Source organism: Histomonas meleagridis (assembly GCF_020186115.1).
Source record: "Histomonas meleagridis strain 2922-C6/04-10x chromosome Unknown contig_9, whole genome shotgun sequence".
Classification (NCBI taxonomy): Eukaryota; Parabasalia; order Tritrichomonadida; family Dientamoebidae; genus Histomonas; species Histomonas meleagridis.
Genome location: NW_027150923.1, coordinates 879,088 through 897,038, shown reverse-complemented (window position 1 = coordinate 897,038; position 17,951 = coordinate 879,088). Strand labels below are relative to the sequence as shown.

At 29.5% G+C, this 17,951-nt stretch overlaps 5 protein-coding genes across 5 annotated transcripts; 1 reads left to right on the top strand and 4 right to left on the bottom strand.

Moving 5' to 3' along the window:
* Positions 1-366: 366 nt before the first annotated feature.
* GO595_009489 (uncharacterized protein) lies at positions 367-1,020 on the bottom strand (the record flags this gene model as incomplete). Its single annotated transcript, XM_067923181.1, has 1 exon — positions 367-1,020. The coding sequence occupies one exon, from the start codon at positions 1,018-1,020 to the stop codon at positions 367-369; it is 654 nt and encodes a 217-aa protein (XP_067770491.1).
* Positions 1,021-3,216: 2,196 nt separating this feature from the next.
* Positions 3,217-5,952, bottom strand: GO595_009488 (uncharacterized protein; the record flags this gene model as incomplete). Its single annotated transcript, XM_067923180.1, has 2 exons — positions 3,217-3,621; positions 4,699-5,952. 2 exons carry the CDS (start codon positions 5,950-5,952, stop codon positions 3,217-3,219), a joined length of 1,659 nt encoding a protein of 552 aa, XP_067770490.1.
* Positions 5,953-6,360: 408 nt separating this feature from the next.
* Positions 6,361-8,034, bottom strand: GO595_009487 (Calreticulin family protein; the record flags this gene model as incomplete). Its single annotated transcript, XM_067923177.1, has 1 exon — positions 6,361-8,034. One exon carries the CDS (start codon positions 8,032-8,034, stop codon positions 6,361-6,363), a length of 1,674 nt encoding a protein of 557 aa, XP_067770489.1.
* A 6,375-nt stretch (positions 8,035-14,409) lies between these two features.
* Positions 14,410-15,438, bottom strand: GO595_009486 (uncharacterized protein; the record flags this gene model as incomplete). The annotated part of the gene is made up of 1 exon (XM_067923176.1): positions 14,410-15,438. One exon carries the CDS (start codon positions 15,436-15,438, stop codon positions 14,410-14,412), a length of 1,029 nt encoding a protein of 342 aa, XP_067770488.1.
* A 337-nt stretch (positions 15,439-15,775) lies between these two features.
* GO595_009485 (26S proteasome non-ATPase regulatory subunit 6) lies at positions 15,776-16,876 on the top strand (the record flags this gene model as incomplete). Its single annotated transcript, XM_067923175.1, has 1 exon — positions 15,776-16,876. One exon carries the CDS (start codon positions 15,776-15,778, stop codon positions 16,874-16,876), a length of 1,101 nt encoding a protein of 366 aa, XP_067770487.1.
* Between the last annotated feature and the right edge of the window lie 1,075 nt (positions 16,877-17,951).

The following is a 17,951-nucleotide window of genomic DNA, read 5'->3' as shown; positions in this document are numbered from 1 at the left end:
TTAAAGAACACTCAAAGTTTAGCCGATTATTTTAATATTAATGCAATCGAAGGTATCATTGAACCAAATGAAAGTTTTATTGTCGAAATTAAATATTGTTCAATGAAAACTATTACTATCAAAAAAAATATTCAACTCGAAGTTTTTCGATATAACAAAATCAAAAGTTTTTTCTACAAAAAGTTTTCCGATTTTTGCGGAATCTTTTGATGTTTCATTTGATTTCCAATTCCCGCGTGGAAATGATCATTTACAATTTGGACAATTAAAAGTTAATCAAGAAAAAACAATACAATGTAACTTATTAAACAAACAATAATAAAATTTCCAATTCACTTTTACTCTACTTTTGTTCCGAATTCCCTATTAAATCCACTGGTCGTTGTCTTCCTTGACGAACTTGTTCACTTCCTGGTCCACTACAACGGAATTTTCGATGTACGATGACGTGGCGGCCTCCTCCACGGTCGACAGGTTGATTCGCTTGTTCGCATTGCCGCGCTTAACCACAAATATGACGATGCCGATGATGACCAAAACGATTACGACGCCGCCGCAAATGATTCCGATGACAGCGCCCTTCGAAAGGCCGCTGCCCGACTGCTGCGACGCGGTTGGCGCAACAGTGATGAAGTTGTGGATGAAGCTGAAGTAGGTTGTGAAGATGATGAGCGAATAGTCGTAGTATATGAAGTCGGTGGTGACGTACGTGAAGTCGGAGCCAATCATAGTGAGAGTGAACGAGTTATGGAGATAGGTGACGAGTAAAAATGAATGGACAATGGTGAGAGAATATGTGACGGTGTCATTAGCCATTGTGAGTGTGTTAGATTTAGAGAATGCATTCGATTGTGAATATGTGTTTGAATGTGAGTATGTATTCGATTGTGTGAACGTATTAGAGAATGTATTTGATTGCGAAAATGATTTCGTAGGCCATGGATCACATCCTTCAATTGTTGTTTCTTTATTAACATCTAAATTTCCAAATTTAGTTTCATTATATTCATTCGATGTCATGACAATAGTATTGGAATTAAATGCATTTGATCCAACTGTAGGACTTGTTGTTCCATAATAATAAATACAGTGAAGAATACTACATTCAGAAAATGCACATTCACAAATTTCATTTACATTTTCTTTAATATAAATCGTACTTAAGTTAATACATTGATAAAATGCATATGAACAAATTTTTTGTTATAGAATTTGGAATTTCAAATATTTTATATTCTTTCCCAATAGGAAAACAAAGAATTTCCGTTTTATTTTTATTATAAAGAATTCCTTTTTCATCATTATAATAATTTATATTATACTTAGAAACGTTTATAAAGTGAAGTTTCGTACATCCTGCAAATATATTATTTTCACTTATTATTGTAACTGATTTCGGTATCGTAATGCTTGTTAATGAATAGCATGATTGAAATGAAAAACTTCCTATTTCCTTAACACCTTCTTCAATAATAACTGTAGCTAAATTAGAACATTGATAAAATGCAGAAGCACCAATTGTTTCAATTGTCCCTGGAATTGTAATATATATTAATGAAGTACATTGATAAAATGCATATTTTTCAAGTATATTTATGTCTTTTGATATTGTAATTGTTTCACTTTCTTTTCCTGGCGGATAAATAATAATTTGCGTATGATTTTTATTATAAAGAATTCCATCATTTTCATAATTAGAATAATTCGTATTATTTTCTAATACTTTTATAAATTGAAGACTTGTGCATCCAGAAAATACATTTTCACCAATTAATGTAATTGAATTCGGAATTGTAATATTTATTAATGATGTACAGCCATAAAATGCATTGGCGCTAATTTCTTTAATACCTTCTTCAAGAGTTATATTTATTAATGACGTACATGCACGAAATACACTTTCACCAATAGTTATAACTGAACATGGAATTATAATACTTTTTAATGAAGAACAGTCATAAAATACATTGTTTTTAATTTCTTCAACTCCTTCTGCAATACTTACATTTATTAATGATGAACATGATCGAAATACATTTTCACTAATAGATGTAACTAATTTTGGAATTATAATACTTATTAATGATGAACAGCCATAAAATGATGAAGATTCAATTATTGTAACTAAATCAGGAATATTAATAGTCTTTAATGAAGTACATGATCGAAATAAATTATAACTAATCGTTGTAACTAAATTTGGGATCGTTATATATTGTAATGATTCACATGATTGAAATGCTGATGTACCAATCGATTCAACGGAATTTGGGATCGTTATATATTGTAATGATTTACATGATTGAAATGCTGATGTACCAATCGATTTAACGGAATTTGGAACTATAATTTTCATTAATTTAGGACATTGATTAAATGCATAATCACCAATTAATGTAATTTCTGCTTGAATTGTTACATTTTGTAATAAAGGATATGATGAAAAATGTTCATTTGGAATAGTGGTAGTTCCACTTTGAAGTATAATGTATTTTATTTCATCTTTATATTGATCAACTTCATCCATTTCATTTTTACTGCTTATTGTATATGTACTTGTTCCTGAATCAAAAGTTTGAAATGCGTGTATGAAAAATATTGTAAATAAAAATAAAGTTTTTTTGTTTTTTATGTCGCTTTTTCGATAAATGTTTTCTTTATTAAAATTTTTTTTAAAAAAATATAATATTATTTTAACGCCAAAAAAAATTCTGAATAACATTAATAATTTAACATAAATTTGTCCAAAATCAAAGTTCAAATGAAGAATCTTATTCATAAAATAAGAGTAATGTTTTAAATTTGTGAATTTAAAAAATATAAAATATGTTTTCATTATCTTATCTAAAACACAACTTAGCTGAGAGTAGGACATTGTACAATGAAATGATTTTATTTGTGCGTTTGGATAATTTTGGAAATTAAAATTATTGAATTTAAATGAATTGTCAAAATAGTCAACAAATGATTGAGAGCTTGAGGTAATGAATGAACAAGTTGGAAAGATAAATAAAGTAAGAAGGTAAAACATCAATAAAACTTTTTTCATTCTGTGATTCCTGGGGAAGCAAATAAACTACTTAAAAACCTTGCACCCTTAAATTTCCTACAGTTGTGACCTAATTTTGACGGTCAAATCCCATAGAATTTCTGAGTGCTTTACACCTGCTTGTGTTGGAAGCTGTAGTTAAAAAAATGTTTTATTCTAAACATTTATTAATTGTTACTTTGCTTTTTCCTCCTTACAGAGAATTCCTTTCTTTTTGATTGGCCCTTCTTCGATGGACTGAGTGCTCCAAATTCCGTACTCATCTCCTCGAATGCCTTTGCGATTGTTGGATTTGCCTCTATGAGCCTCCTGAACTGCTCCACCGCATGTTTACGCCGCGCATTACTTTCAGCTGTTCCATGTTTGACATCAAATGTAAATAATATCTTTGACTCACTAAGCCCGCATTCCTTCAAGAATTTGATTATCGCCGAAAAGTTCGAAGCGTATTGTTGTGATATGAATTTATCATCTTTTGTTAATTTGCGAATTAAACTACTCAAAAGTTTCAAGATTTCGACAGTAGCTAATGCGCCATTATGGAATGCGCTTTCCAATGACCTTCGAATGCTCTGTAGGCGGAATATTTTGTCTAATTTAGGAAGATTGTAAACTATCAGATTTCGAATTATCTTCCATGCAGCCTTCCTTACCCTGTTATTCCTATTTTTCAGGTTGTATAATATTTGCTTAGTTATTTCTGTGTTCTTAAAAATTTCAATAGAATTTGGTTCTGATAACAAAAGCGCAAATGACCTTAGCTCTGAAGCTAATACTTCAACATTCTTTTCATATGGTATTAAGGCGGCCAACATTGCATGGATCTGAGTACAGTCGAGTTGTAATTTTAGGTTGTCACTTTTCACCCTATTGTATCGGCATGTAAACTCTAGAACGCATTCAATTAACCGGGTGCCCCTAAACGATGTTTTCAAATGTTGAGTTGACTTAGAAATGATCGTAAATATCCAGCGGTTATTATTTGGTAGTTTTCTAACGTATAACGGTTTGATTTTGAATATCAAAACCATAAAATTAACGATCGCCGGCAAAGACAACGAAATTGTATTATAATGATCAAAGTATTCGTTCATGAACATCAGCATCATTTCCTTATTCCGAATCACTTTGCTCGTAAAGTAGTTAAACCAAGGCCTTGAATTTTCGAGTATGAAGGAAATAAACATGAAACAATTACCACATATTAAGTCATTCATGCCCAAATTAAAGGAAACCAAATATAACGAAACTAAAGTACCAACCAAACTATCATCGAATACATTCGCATACATTTGGTTTTGTAATGAAGGTGAATTATTTGGTGTTATAATATCAAAAGATTCTTCTGAATTAGGCCAAAACCCAAACAAATGTGCATCGGCGTTATAAAAACTACTCGACGCAACCATTGTTTTCCGATGTGGCGGAGAATTAAATTCATTATATGAACTTATCTTCATCACGTTATATTTGCGTTCATTCATTCTATGAGTAAATTCATCTCCTGAATTTGTTGTACGTAAAATATTTGATTTGAATTCAAATACAAATGGATTTTTTTCAAAATATGAAATGGTTTCTCTGCGGAAATCAATGTACCGTTGTCTCATTATTTTCGCTGCTTTTTTTTCTTTAATTTGGACAAATACTTTGAATAAAATCCGTGTGAAATATAAATTGAATAGTTGAGTATGATATGGATAAAACGTCGGATCTCGTAAACAACCAAAACACGGGTCAATGATTTCGAATGGTTTTTCTAAATGTTCAATGAATATTCGACATATGACATATAATGAATATGTCGTCAAGAACATTGATGATAATGAAAATGGTCGCGATATATTTAATATTTCAAGAATTGTTACGTATACTTGATTCTTTTCATAATACGAAATTTGGTCATAATCTAAATTTAAAATTTGATACAATTCGAATATTGTCAACTTAGCAGGTGGTAATTCTTTTTCATCAATCGTCGTGGTGCTATCAAATGCATCACATCCATAATTAGTAAATTCGACTATAAGTGGATGGACCCGGACTTCAAAGTCAAGTGTGAAACCTTTTTTGTACGCACCTAAAAGACGATTAATTTGACTTGAAATCATTGACTCGTTAATTGGTCGGTTGTCAATGTAATAGAATGTGAATTGGGGGCTTGGAGGTGGAAGAGGTGGAAGCGCTGGTTTCTTAATTGGTTGCTTCTCAACATATTGTTGATATGGAAATGATGATGGATGCCATATAAAGTTTTCTAGTTCCTTGGATGTTTCGTTTGTGACATCAGTCCATGTTCGAATGGGTAAAGATTCTGTGCTTTCTTTGATTTCTTTAAAATCTCGTGCTTTGCATCGTATAAGTTGAGATGAGATTTCGTACCAATTTTTTGCGGCTTTGGAAAAATCTTCAAAATTATCATAAAAATTTGGATCAGGAAATTGTGGAATACTCCAGCTATTCCATGGACAATTTGGGATTATCCACTGGCTAATTGGAACTTCGTTTTTATTTATTTTTTCGTCAAATATAGAATTTTTGTCATATGGTAATCCTAACAATATTGTTTCTTCAATTTGTTTGAAATGAAGAGGCCCAATACGAAACTGGTTTTTGCCATAATATTCTGTGTAGTTAATAGGTGGTCTTCTTAAAAAAAGGCTTAAATTATTTTGATAAATATTATTTTTTAAAGTATTTACCAGTGACGTGTACCATACATCAACATCAAATTCATATTCTTCATAAGATTGATAATTACTTGAAATAGGAAAATGTGATAAGATAAAACCATTAATTGATTCTGCAAAAAACAAGTCAAACTGCTTTCCATTTCCATCACAAAATGGGTTTCTTCTAGGTGAGCTTGGCGTAGGCACAAATTTTTCTTTTGCTTGAATCATTGTTCCAAATTCTGTATGATTAAAACCGAAAATTTCCTTCACTCTTTATCACCGTTACTTTTGAATATACCACGATAGCGACATGGAACTTTTTCAATCATTGGCAAAAAAAATTGAGAATGTAGTAAACACCAACGGCTTAATTTTAACTTCTCCGGGGAAGTGAAGCAAATAGTTCACTCTCAACTTCACTCGTGCATTAATAAAAAGTCATTATTTGAGGCTATCCTTCCTTAACGGTGAAAAATAATTATAAACATTTTACCGAATGGAACGAAATTTGCGTAAATTAGAACGTTGCAACGAAGAAATTTATTCAAACAAAAAATTTTTGTAAACGTTTTTAATAGTGAATTCACTTCGATTGATTTTGGAAAAACATTTTTATGATGTGTTAGCTACTGTTTATTAGAATCCATCGAGTTTTCTTTCTTTACGTTTTGGATTGCGCTTTTGCACCTTTGGCTTTTCTTCTTCTTTCTTTTCATCTTCGCTGCTTGATGATGAATCAGATTCTGATTCTGATTCTGGCTTATTTTCAGCCTCCTTTGTTTCTTCCTTAACTTCTTCAACCTTTGGCTTCTTTTCTTCTTTCTTTTCTTCAGCCTTTGGCTTCTTTTCTGCTGCTGGCTTAGCCTTTGGTGCTGGTTTACGGCAACAGATAACGATCATAAGGACAACTGGGATAAGGCCACCGATTGCTGTGATAGCAACTGTTGCGATTTGGTTCTCTGAGTAAAGGTTAGTCCAAGCATCCTTAATTGTTGATACGAAATCTGTTAATGCGCCTGTGAAGCTTTCTGCTTTCTCGCTAGCCTTTTCTTTCTTCTCTTCTTTCTTTGTCTTTTCTTCTTGAGCAGTATGTTTAGGTGTGAAATGATCCTTATTCCATTTGTGAACAACTGCTTCATCGGTGGAAATGAGAATGTTGTTAAAGCCAAGTTCCTTGTTGACCATCCAAAGTTCGAAACCTGCGCCAATGATTGTTGGGAAGTTATGTGGATGTAAATCTTCGAAATAGTCTGGATTTGGAATTTGACGTGGCTTCCAAACACCTTTGTAAGCTGGGTTCTTGATCTGTGGTGCGTGCCATTTGCCTTTGTAGTTCGGGTTCTTAATGAGTGGAGCTTCATATTCGCCACATCCTGGTGCTGCTTCACACTTTGGATTTGCTACTGTTGGGGCTTCCCATTCCCCATGGATATCATCATCCCAATCGTCTGGCTTTTGGGCTTCTGGATCTGGAATAAATTTAGGTTCATCAACAAGCCAACCTTCTGGTGGTGAAAGCTTTTCTGGATCTTTGATGTATTCTGGTTCATCTTCATCCCAATCATCTGGTTTCTTGGCTTCTGGATCTGGAATCATTTCTTCATCAACCCAATCATCTGGTTTGACATCTGTTGGATCATCAATTTCCTTTGGTGGGTTAACAGAAGGAGCAAAGTCAGTAAGAAGATTGCCTTGTTTAACTGATTCAGCATCAATAAGAATTTCAAATGAATTGTCTGGACGAACAATTAATGTATAAAGATGATTGTTCTTATCTGTCTTGATTGATGGTGCATTAGTCATATGTTTCTCTTCGACTACTCCAGTCTTTGGATTCTTATGACGGAAGATAAAGTGAACTTTGTTAGTTGAACCACATTTATCTGGACCGAACATAATTACATAACGTGTTTCGTTACAAAGTGTTGTTGGTTCGAAGTTATCCTTTCCGAAAAGTTTGATGTAAGCACCACCACATTCAAGTGTTTCTTGAAGACGAAGTTCATATTGAACAACAAGAGTTTGATCAGTAAGATCGAGTGGTGTATCAAACTTTGTAGAAAGACCATAATAAGCCATGGCTGTTTTCATGAAAATCATTTTTTCACCTGGGTATGATTGTGGTTCTTTTGATTCTTCAACTTTCCATTGTCCTGTGTAGTTTGGAAGTTGTGTGATAATCCACTTTTTCTCCCAATCGGGATCGTTGAATGATTGGAAGTGAAAAACATTGCCTTCTGGTCTCATAGGCAATTGTCCTTCTTCATCCGAGAGGACTAAGCCAAAGAGTAATAGAGTTATTAAGCTCATTACAAATGTGGTCTGTCATAACCGTTTATTTTGAGAAATTTTATTTGTCCGGCCATTTTGACAATGGGTAAAAAAATGGGTGTTTCAGCAATAACAAATTTATGAAAATTAATATAATTTGGCAAAAAGATATCACTTAAGGTTGTGATTATTGTAAATAAGTTTTTAAAAAAATTTATAATACATATGAAGAAATGTTATCGAATGAAACACCATATGGATAAAACCGCCAAATTTGGTGTTTGGTCAAACGGTTATATTTGGGGTGCCTTAAAAATGGTTTTGATTATTCAACTAAGCTCCACTTTAAATGTGATTTAAAGCGCAATGATTTGCGATAAAACAGTTATTTACCATCAATAAATTCCTAATCTTCTAATTGAGTTAATGAAAATTTTTCAATCAAACTAATTTCAATTTTGCAATGTCATTTATAAAAAATAAACATAAGCATTTTTTAAAGAAATATATTGTTGTTAATCTAACTTATCATAATGGTTTCCATTTCTAACTGTGGAGTTTTTTGATGAACTGAAGAAACTTCTTATGTAATCGAATATCCCATTTTTTGGTGTTTCAATATTTATTGGTGTGAGTTTATGAGGGGATTGCAAATTAAAAAATTTTTGGATGGGAATACCATCTTCATGAGTTTCAATTCCGATGTATACACCTTTACTTGAATTATCTGGTGGAATTACGTAAAAAAGACGATCATTTGAATTAAATATTAGATACGGTTTAAAAAAATCAGATAAACTATCTATGCTAAAATATCTTGGTAAGTTACCTGCGAAAGGTTTTACGTTGAAATCGGTTAATCTAACTTCCAAACTATCCATAAATTGACATGTAAAAAAGTTAATACATCATCTATAGTTCCCAAATCTTCGATTTCGACCGTTATAAATGTTTCAGCAATGAGCCTAGTTAATGGTTTGTTTAAAATTGGAATAACAATCATATTTTCTTTGGTGTTTTTAATATTAATTAAAAGAGTTATTCTTTCGAAATTAACTTTATAATTGTTACCATAGGATGCCATCAAAGTTTTATGGTCAAGTTGTTGTTTCAAAGCGTCAATTATCTTTGTGTTTTTCACAGTTCTACAATCTTGAATAGACATGAAAACTCGTTTTTGGTTTTGATCGTTTTTAATTGAATTGTAATCTGAAATTTCGGATGCAAACTTCTTTATTCATGGGTCATGACCTCAAAGGATTTTCAAGTATCCATCTATTAAATTAAATATCCAATGTCAAATTTAAATAAATTGGAATTAAAATGAATAAATACATTTTATAATATCGATATCTTTTTATTCAATGAAGTAAAATTTATCAATTTTAATGAGGCCATATAGAGTTGAATATATTATGTAGTAGTAAACAAATCAAAATGAATCAAATAAATATATTTTATATGATAATCAAAAATTAAAACATTAAAAAATTAAATTGAAATATAAGAAATATAATTAACATATAAGTGTTAAAGAATTTCTTTAACTTAAATAAAAAAAATCATATCTTTATTACAATGTATTATTCTCACACATGTATATGAAGATTTATTGCGTATAAATTATTAATATGAAATATTAAAAACGCAAATACCTTTGATACTTTGTAATACATTGAATTGTTATTTATCAAACATTAAATAACTTTTGAATAATTACTTTCTACTGTTTTTTTACATTAATTTTTCCATGTTTTAAAATTTGACTTTAAGTTTACCATTTTTAGAAGCATTTACTTAAAAAATCGAATTTTTTTATGTGGTACAAAGCAATAATATATTTAAATTAATTTTAAAAATTACAAATAAACACAAAATCGAAAAAAATAAAATAAACCATCATAACCAAATCCTTCACTTGCATCTGTATTACTTAATGGAATGAAATCCAACAACAGAAGCTCAATCACACCAACATTATTTTATCGATTATTATTAATGTTAACATTATTACAAATACTAAACTCATATGAGTTATGATTAATTTTCTTACCAAAAGTTGTTGAAGCATTAAAAGAACATGAATCTAAAACACATGAACCAGTTAATGAAAGTATTTTAATCCTATTGCAATTTCATAAAATAAGGGAAATCATCAACACCATTGTTATTACATATATCTGTTAGTATACTAACTATAACACCAAACTCATGTAATTTTGTAAGGGCTACAATTGATGCTATTGAATGTATAATTTCATGAACAAATTTGCATAAAATGTTAACATTGAAGATCTTGAGTATTTTTGTTTAATATGTTTAAAGGGTGCTGATTCCAATCCGACATTAGAAGTATTTCATTGTGTATTGCAATTTTCCAAAACATTAATTTTTCGACTACCGAAATTTGTTTAATCTTCCCAAGTTGGTAATATGATAATACTTTGGAATTAGCTTTAGTAAAAAGACAAATTGGGAAATTCAAGACAAAGACTATAAATTATTAGAAAAATATATATCAATGTTTTGCATAGAGAAAGTTACAGAATGTTTTCCACTTAATGAAAAGAAACCTATACGTAAAGAAGTTAATGAAAATTTATGATAGTGAAATAATAAAACAGATGAAACGCAAAGTTTCGATGATAATAGATATGATGAAGAAGTACATGGTTTAAATGATCGACGTGAAATTGTGCGCAAATAATTAAACAAATACAGAATATAGATAAAGAAGGGCTCCAATTCGACAAAAGATGTAACATGCATTGAAAGAAGTGCTAAAGAAATCAAATATGAAAAATGATGACGACGAAAGTGAGGAACCAGATGGATTGAATGAAATAGCAGAAGAGAAAATTGAAACAAAAAAAAAAAACAAAAAAAAAAATAAAAAAATCAAGAAGGCATTCTTTTTCTTTGGCACAATCCAAACATTCCACCGAATATATCAAATATTTAATATAATAAAACTTAATAAATCAATTATTTAACATTATTATGCTTAATAAAATAAGACATAATTATTATTTAATTGAATGAACCAATTATTATATTTTTTGTATTCGTTAATAAGAGATGAATCTTTACTTTCACTTATTTCCATCAGAATGGTTTTTATAACCGTTAAAATATAACTTTTTCAGCAAAAATATTTTTGCCGAAAGATTTCATCGGTCGGAAATTTTTGAATATTTTACTTTATTGGAAATTTTACTTAAAAAGTTATATGTAAAATCGATATTGAAAAGACGATATTATTTTCTGAGCGATTCAATGCAATCATCGGCTTAGTCAGACACATAGCTTTTGGGAAATCAACAAAGTTCTAATTCAAAAAAGAATTCAGGTAAAAAGGGCAATAAAGATTTTGTTGCTCTGGAGGTACCTAATAAGGTTCACGAAATATTTTTAAAATTGCAAACAATCGAATCCTTAATTTTTAATTTGAATAAAGAAAACGTATTAACATCAATATCTTCAATAATGGATTTATATGACATCAGTTATCAATATTCTTTTAATCTCGTTATTAGTCAATTAATTTATACATCATTTGTTTCCCAAAAAAAAGATTTCGATATTTATTATCAATTCATGAAAGAAATTGAACAGAAAGAAGGAATCACTAAAAATGAATATCGACTTATTAATATTTTTATTTTATCAATTTATAGAAATAACACTCAAGAAACATTTTATCTTCTTGAAAAATTTATTAAATTAAATTATATTAAGCCAAAAATGGTATATAGAAAATCATTAAGTTTTATCCATTATTTAAAAGAAAAAACCATATGTATTCGGAGAAGTTTACAATTTTCATATTATGTTGAAACAAATTATGAAAAACTTTCAGCGAATAATTGGGAACTTCATAAACAATTAATTAAAGAAGGTGTTAATCCAAATGAAATTTCCAAAATAATTCGAAATGATGAAATCGATAAACTTCAAGAAATATCAACACAAGAAAATTTTGATTTTAATCAAATCATTGAACCATCTCTTTATGAAAGATGTTCATTTATTAATCAAAACAATGTTACATTAATTGATTATGCAGCATTTTTTTCTTCAGTCAAATGCTTTAAATATTTGCTTATGAATGGTGCAAAATTAGAAAACACAGGTAAATATGCAGTTGCAGGTGGAAATCTTGAAATCATTCATTTATGTGAACAAAATCATTCATCATTGAATGACACAATCGACATTGCAATACGATATCATAAAAATGATGTTTTTTATTATCTTTATGAAAATAAATTTTATGATACTAAAGATTTATCTTCAATACAAAAGAAATGTATAATATATTATAATTATGAACTCATTTTGTTTTTATTTAAAAAAGGTATGAATTTTCCTCTTTCTACTCTAAATGAAATTGCAAAAATTGGAAATATATATATTCTTCAGCCTTATATTGATGAAAATCAAATTTCTAATGAAATTTTGATTTATTCTTCATTATCAGGAAACATTGAACTTGTAAAATATATTATTGAAAAAAATATAATTGATATCAATTTTGAAACTATTTAATATTTATATTTATTATTTATTCTTATAATTTGCTATCTCAAAATAATATTTGGAATTTATTTAATATATTTAATACAGCTCTCATTTTTGCATCTGAAAATGGTCATACAGAAATAGTGAAGTTACTTCTTGAACAAAATGAAATTAATATTAATGCAAGAAACAATATATAACTTAAAGATTTCAAACTTTAATATAATATTTGGAAATAATTTAATTTATTTAATTCAGCGCTTATATATGCAACACAATATGGACATACAGAAATAGTGAAATTGCTTCTTAAACAACAAATTAATATTTCACCAAAAGATATTCGTTCATTTTGTTTCAAATTAAATTGAATAATTTTGTATTGTACTTATGTATGCATCTCAAAATGGATATTCAAAAATAATGAAATTACTTCTTAAACTAAAAAACATTGATGTAAATTGTAAAAATTATTTGTTTTATTTTATATTTATTTAAATGATTTAATAATTCATAAGAATATTTGGATTTTATTTAAAATATTTAAAACAGCTCTTGTTTTTGCTTCTGAAAATGGACACATAAAAACAGTTAAAATAATTCTTGAGAAAAAAGGAATTGATATTAATACTGGTGATGCTTACTTATATTATCTAATATTTATCTTTTAAATTTGATATTTCAATATAATATTTGGTAATTATTGAAATTATTTTGGACAGCACTTATGATAGCATCTAATAATGGATATACAGAAATAGTTAAAATGCTTCTTGAAAAAGAAGGAATTGATATTAATGCTAAAACTATTTATTTATTTCATTTATTTATTTTAATAATTTTATATTTCAAAATAATATTTGGAAATTATTTACATTATTTTATACAGCGCTTATATGTGCATCTAATAATGGATATACAGAAATAGTTAAATTACTTCTTGAACAAAAAGATATTGATATTAATGCAGAAGTTTTTTGTTTGTTATATTTAATATTTATTTTTATAATTTTATATATCAAAATATTATTTCAAAATTATTTTAATTTTGTGGTTCAGCACTTATTTTTGCAACTAAAAATGGTTATATAGAAATAGTTAAATTCCTTCTTGAACAAAAAGGAATTAATATTAATGCTAAAGATATTTATTTGTGTTATTTGGAATTTATTTTAATAATTTTGGAATGTTTCAAAATAATATTTGGAAATTATTTAAATTATTTAAAACAGCACTTATGATTGCATCTGAAAATGGTCATACAGAAATAGTTAAATTACTTCTTAAACAAGAAGGAATTGATATTAATGCTGAAGATATTAATTTGTTTTATTTAAAATTTATTATAATAATTTAATCTTTCAAAATAATATTTGGAAATTTTTTAAATTATTTCAAACAGCACTTATGTTAGCATCTGAAAACGGTTACACAAAAATAGTTAGATTATTCTCAAAATAAGTTATAGATTTAATAAAATTTTTAAAAATTTTATTAATAAAAATTCCTCTACTGTCACTTTGAAAAACTGTATAATTCCCTGATCAAGAATAAATAAATATATATTATATGATATAGAAATTATTAATGGTTGGAAGGAAAAATTCAAAATTTTTTAGATAATTATAATAAAAAATTCGCAAAAAAATTTTGCACCTGGCAGGATTCGAACCCACAATCCCAGCCTCCGAAGGGCTGTGCCTTATCCATTGGGCCACAGGTGCTTCTGTTTTTTAATTCTATTTTATTAATATATTATTGGAAAAAATAATGAATGAAAATTTTAAATCGTCAAGACGTCTTGACAAAGATGTAGACAAGAAATCGAAGCATAAATAAACGAATTTTGATATGAAAAATGATAGGTTTGGTAACTTATGAAATATATTTATTTTAGTTATTTTCATAAGACTCGATCCAGTTCAAGCAAAATTCAGCGCCTTGTATAACAATTTCATCATATTCTCCATCCAACAAATCTTCGAAGTATGAAATATTATTATTCATTTCTTCGAACATCATTTTTTTAATTTCGTCATTTAAAGGCGATGTTATTACTATTCTTATATAATTCAGACAGTCCAAAACTATTTCAGGTGATACTAAGCAATCAATAACGCATGAGAAGAAAGTAATATTACCTTTAACACTTTCATCTGCATATCTCATCATTGCACGTACACATTCGACTTTAATTTGGAATGAAACACTTCCAATTTTTCGTGAAAGTGCATTAAAAACATCAATTTTCCCAGACCAAAGTGGAGAAAATTTCGTGAAACACATTGCAATTAATTTGGTTACTGCAGGTAAATCTTCGGTTTCCAAAACCTGAAGAAATATTGTAGCAAACTCAAATGGTGGATTGCTCATAAATGAAATGATTTTAATTGAATTCGTAACGATCGACGGTAAACCACTCAAAATTAATTGAGGTAGAATTCCATAAAATTGTTCTGCTGCAATTGGTGTACCATTGTTAAGAAGCAAAAGAATAGATTCAAGAAGTAAATCAAGGATTTCAAAGGAAGCACCTTTGTCAAAAACATTGGAAATAAATTGCAAAATTTGATTTAGAAATATTTCTTGTGGCGGTGGTGCAATAGAACATAAGCGTCGAAGAAGTTCAGCAATCGTATACGACATTTCCTTGTTTTCCATGAGAAATGGAATAATTCCTTTCATAATAATATAATCACGGATTTCATGAGAACTTGTATATTTAATAACGTTTGATGTAAGTTGCATTGCCGACTTAGAAACATAAGTATCCTCTGAACAAATAAAATGAAAGATTATATCAAAAGATGAAGGATCTGTAAATAATTCACAGCAGGATGAGTTGTATTCGCTAGCACTTCCTATGCATTGAATTGCATAAGATTGAATATCTGTATCAGGAAATGCACAAGCAATTTCCATAAAACGTTTAAATGGAAAATTTGAAGAAAAAGTTTCGATTTCAAATTTTGTTGTGCAGTTTATGCACATGTGGTAAACTTCACCAACTATTTGATCAATTATTGGAGTTTGTTTCTGAATCTCATTAAATAAGAAATTTATTTTTTCTGCAAATAGTGCTTGCATTGATTTTGGCGAACCTTCTCTGTTTTCATCTTTGATTAAACCCTCATTTATGGGTTTATGCTTTTCAATATCTATCATTTATTTAAACGGTTTTCTCCCTGACCAACTAAATTGACAAGGTCTGTTCATTACAAAGATGTCTGAAGTAAATCCCCTTGATCAATTTCCAAACATGGCAATTGCACAATTACGCGAGCGTTATGCAATGACAAGATCCCCTGCAGATGAAACGGCCTTAATGGAAGCAATTTGCGAAAATAAAATGTGTCCATACTATTATTTACTTTGTCAACAATTTGATTGGCAAGTAGACGAAAAGCTTGCGGCTGAGCTTTCAGCTTCAAACGATGCTGAACTTGCAGATCTTCAACATGCATTAGCTGATGCCAAAGAAGCTAAAGGAGAAGAAGATGTACGTGTAGCACTTCAAAACCTCGCACTCTTTTATCTCAAAATAGGTGATTGCCAAGAAAGTAAGCGTCAGCTTTCAGAATTATTCTCTCATACAATCGCTCTTGGACAAAAGCTTGATGTTGTCTTCTGTCAAATGCGTATTTCTTTCTTTTACAATGATCATGTCACCTTCAAAGAACTTCTTGATCAAGCACAATCTCTTATTAAAGAAGGTGGTGATTGGGAACGAAAGAACCGTCTTAAAGTCTATGAAGGTCTTAATCTTTGTGTCCGTCGAAACTTTGTAGCAGCAAGCTTACTTTTCATATCCACATTATCTACATTTACAGCCACCGAATTAATGGAATATGATGACTTTGTCTATCGCACAGTTCTTCTCTGTGTCTTATCTCTTAACCGTGCTGACTTTGGAGCCAAGATTGATAGATCCATGGAAGTTCGAGCAGCGAGCAAACCCGTTCAAAAGCTTCTTTCATTGTATCACTTGAAGTATAGTGAGTTCTTTGACGCTCTAACTGAAGTTGAACAGCGCATGAAAAGTGACATTTGGTTTTCACGACATCTTTCATATTTGATCAAAGAGCTACGAGTTAAAGCATATAACCAATATTTGGAGCCATATGAAGCATTACAAATCACTGCAATGGCACAAGCATTTAGAGTCACGCCACAATTCATTGAGGCTGAAATGAGAAGGTTCATAAGTAGCAACAAATTGAGCGCAAGAATTGATAGAGTAAGTGGAACAATACACACGAACCCACCCGACAGCAGGGCAACGAAAATGAGAGAGGCGCTGAAGGGTGGCGAGATACTGATATCGAGATTGCAGAAGTTGGGAAGGATACTGTCTGCCTAAACGTGATTATATCAAATTTTGTTATCTGTGTAAAATGTTGAGAAGTACGAAAACATGAATATTTAATTAAGGAAAGGAGCGACTCATAAGAAGTAATGACGCATTTCTGTAAATATAACATATATTTATGCATAAATGACTTTTTTAAATGAATTTTTTTGAACCATTAAAAATTCAAACAAATTAAAATTAATATACATTAACCAAGGTTAATCAGTACATACCTTTTGTATTGTAAAGCTATTAATTATGAATGATTTCATTTTGATGATCGAATCTTTATTTACTTTTTTTATATATGATATTTATAAAAAAAAAATTCCAAATTATTAAAAGATTTTATTGTTTTAGGTACATCAAAGTTGTATCTGCTTCCTTCAAGAATGCTGAGTTTTCTTATCATCGCTGCCAATTGGTTAAGTTGATGACTTTTTGTTTTAGTTCTGACACTTTCACTGGGTATTCAAAAAGTGAAAAAGTCACACTCTTGAAACGGAAAACGGCCAATGTCATGTGAAAAAGTCATGCCCAAGTATTCAAAAAGTAAAAAAGTCACATTCAAAAAAATGAGTTTTCTGAAGAACTCCAACAGTTTAACGATTGCTAAAAACCACTAACCGTTTTAATTGCAGAATTTTGTACATTGCAAAAAGAAACAGTTATAGTCGCAATCACTGATTCAATTCACGAGCTTCAAAAGCCAATCCTTTCTCCTTATATTCATTGCTCCAAAATAAATAGCCTTCTTCAAACTCTCAAATCAATACCACAATCTCTTCAAGATCCAAATATAAAAATTAAAAACACAAAAAATGGAGTCCAGCACATATGCCAAGCAATTCAACAATTCAAGGAATATGCAACTCATTGTCAAAAAAATACATGCATACAATTTCTTTTATCAACACCTATCAAAGATGCAAAACATAAAATACGGTCTTTCAGGAAAACATTAAGCACAAATTTTGAACAAATTGGTTTAACTCAAATTGCATCAACAATCAAACTTCACAAAAGCGAGCTTAAATCACAAGATCTTGTTGACCTTAAACGAATATGTAATATTTTAATACAA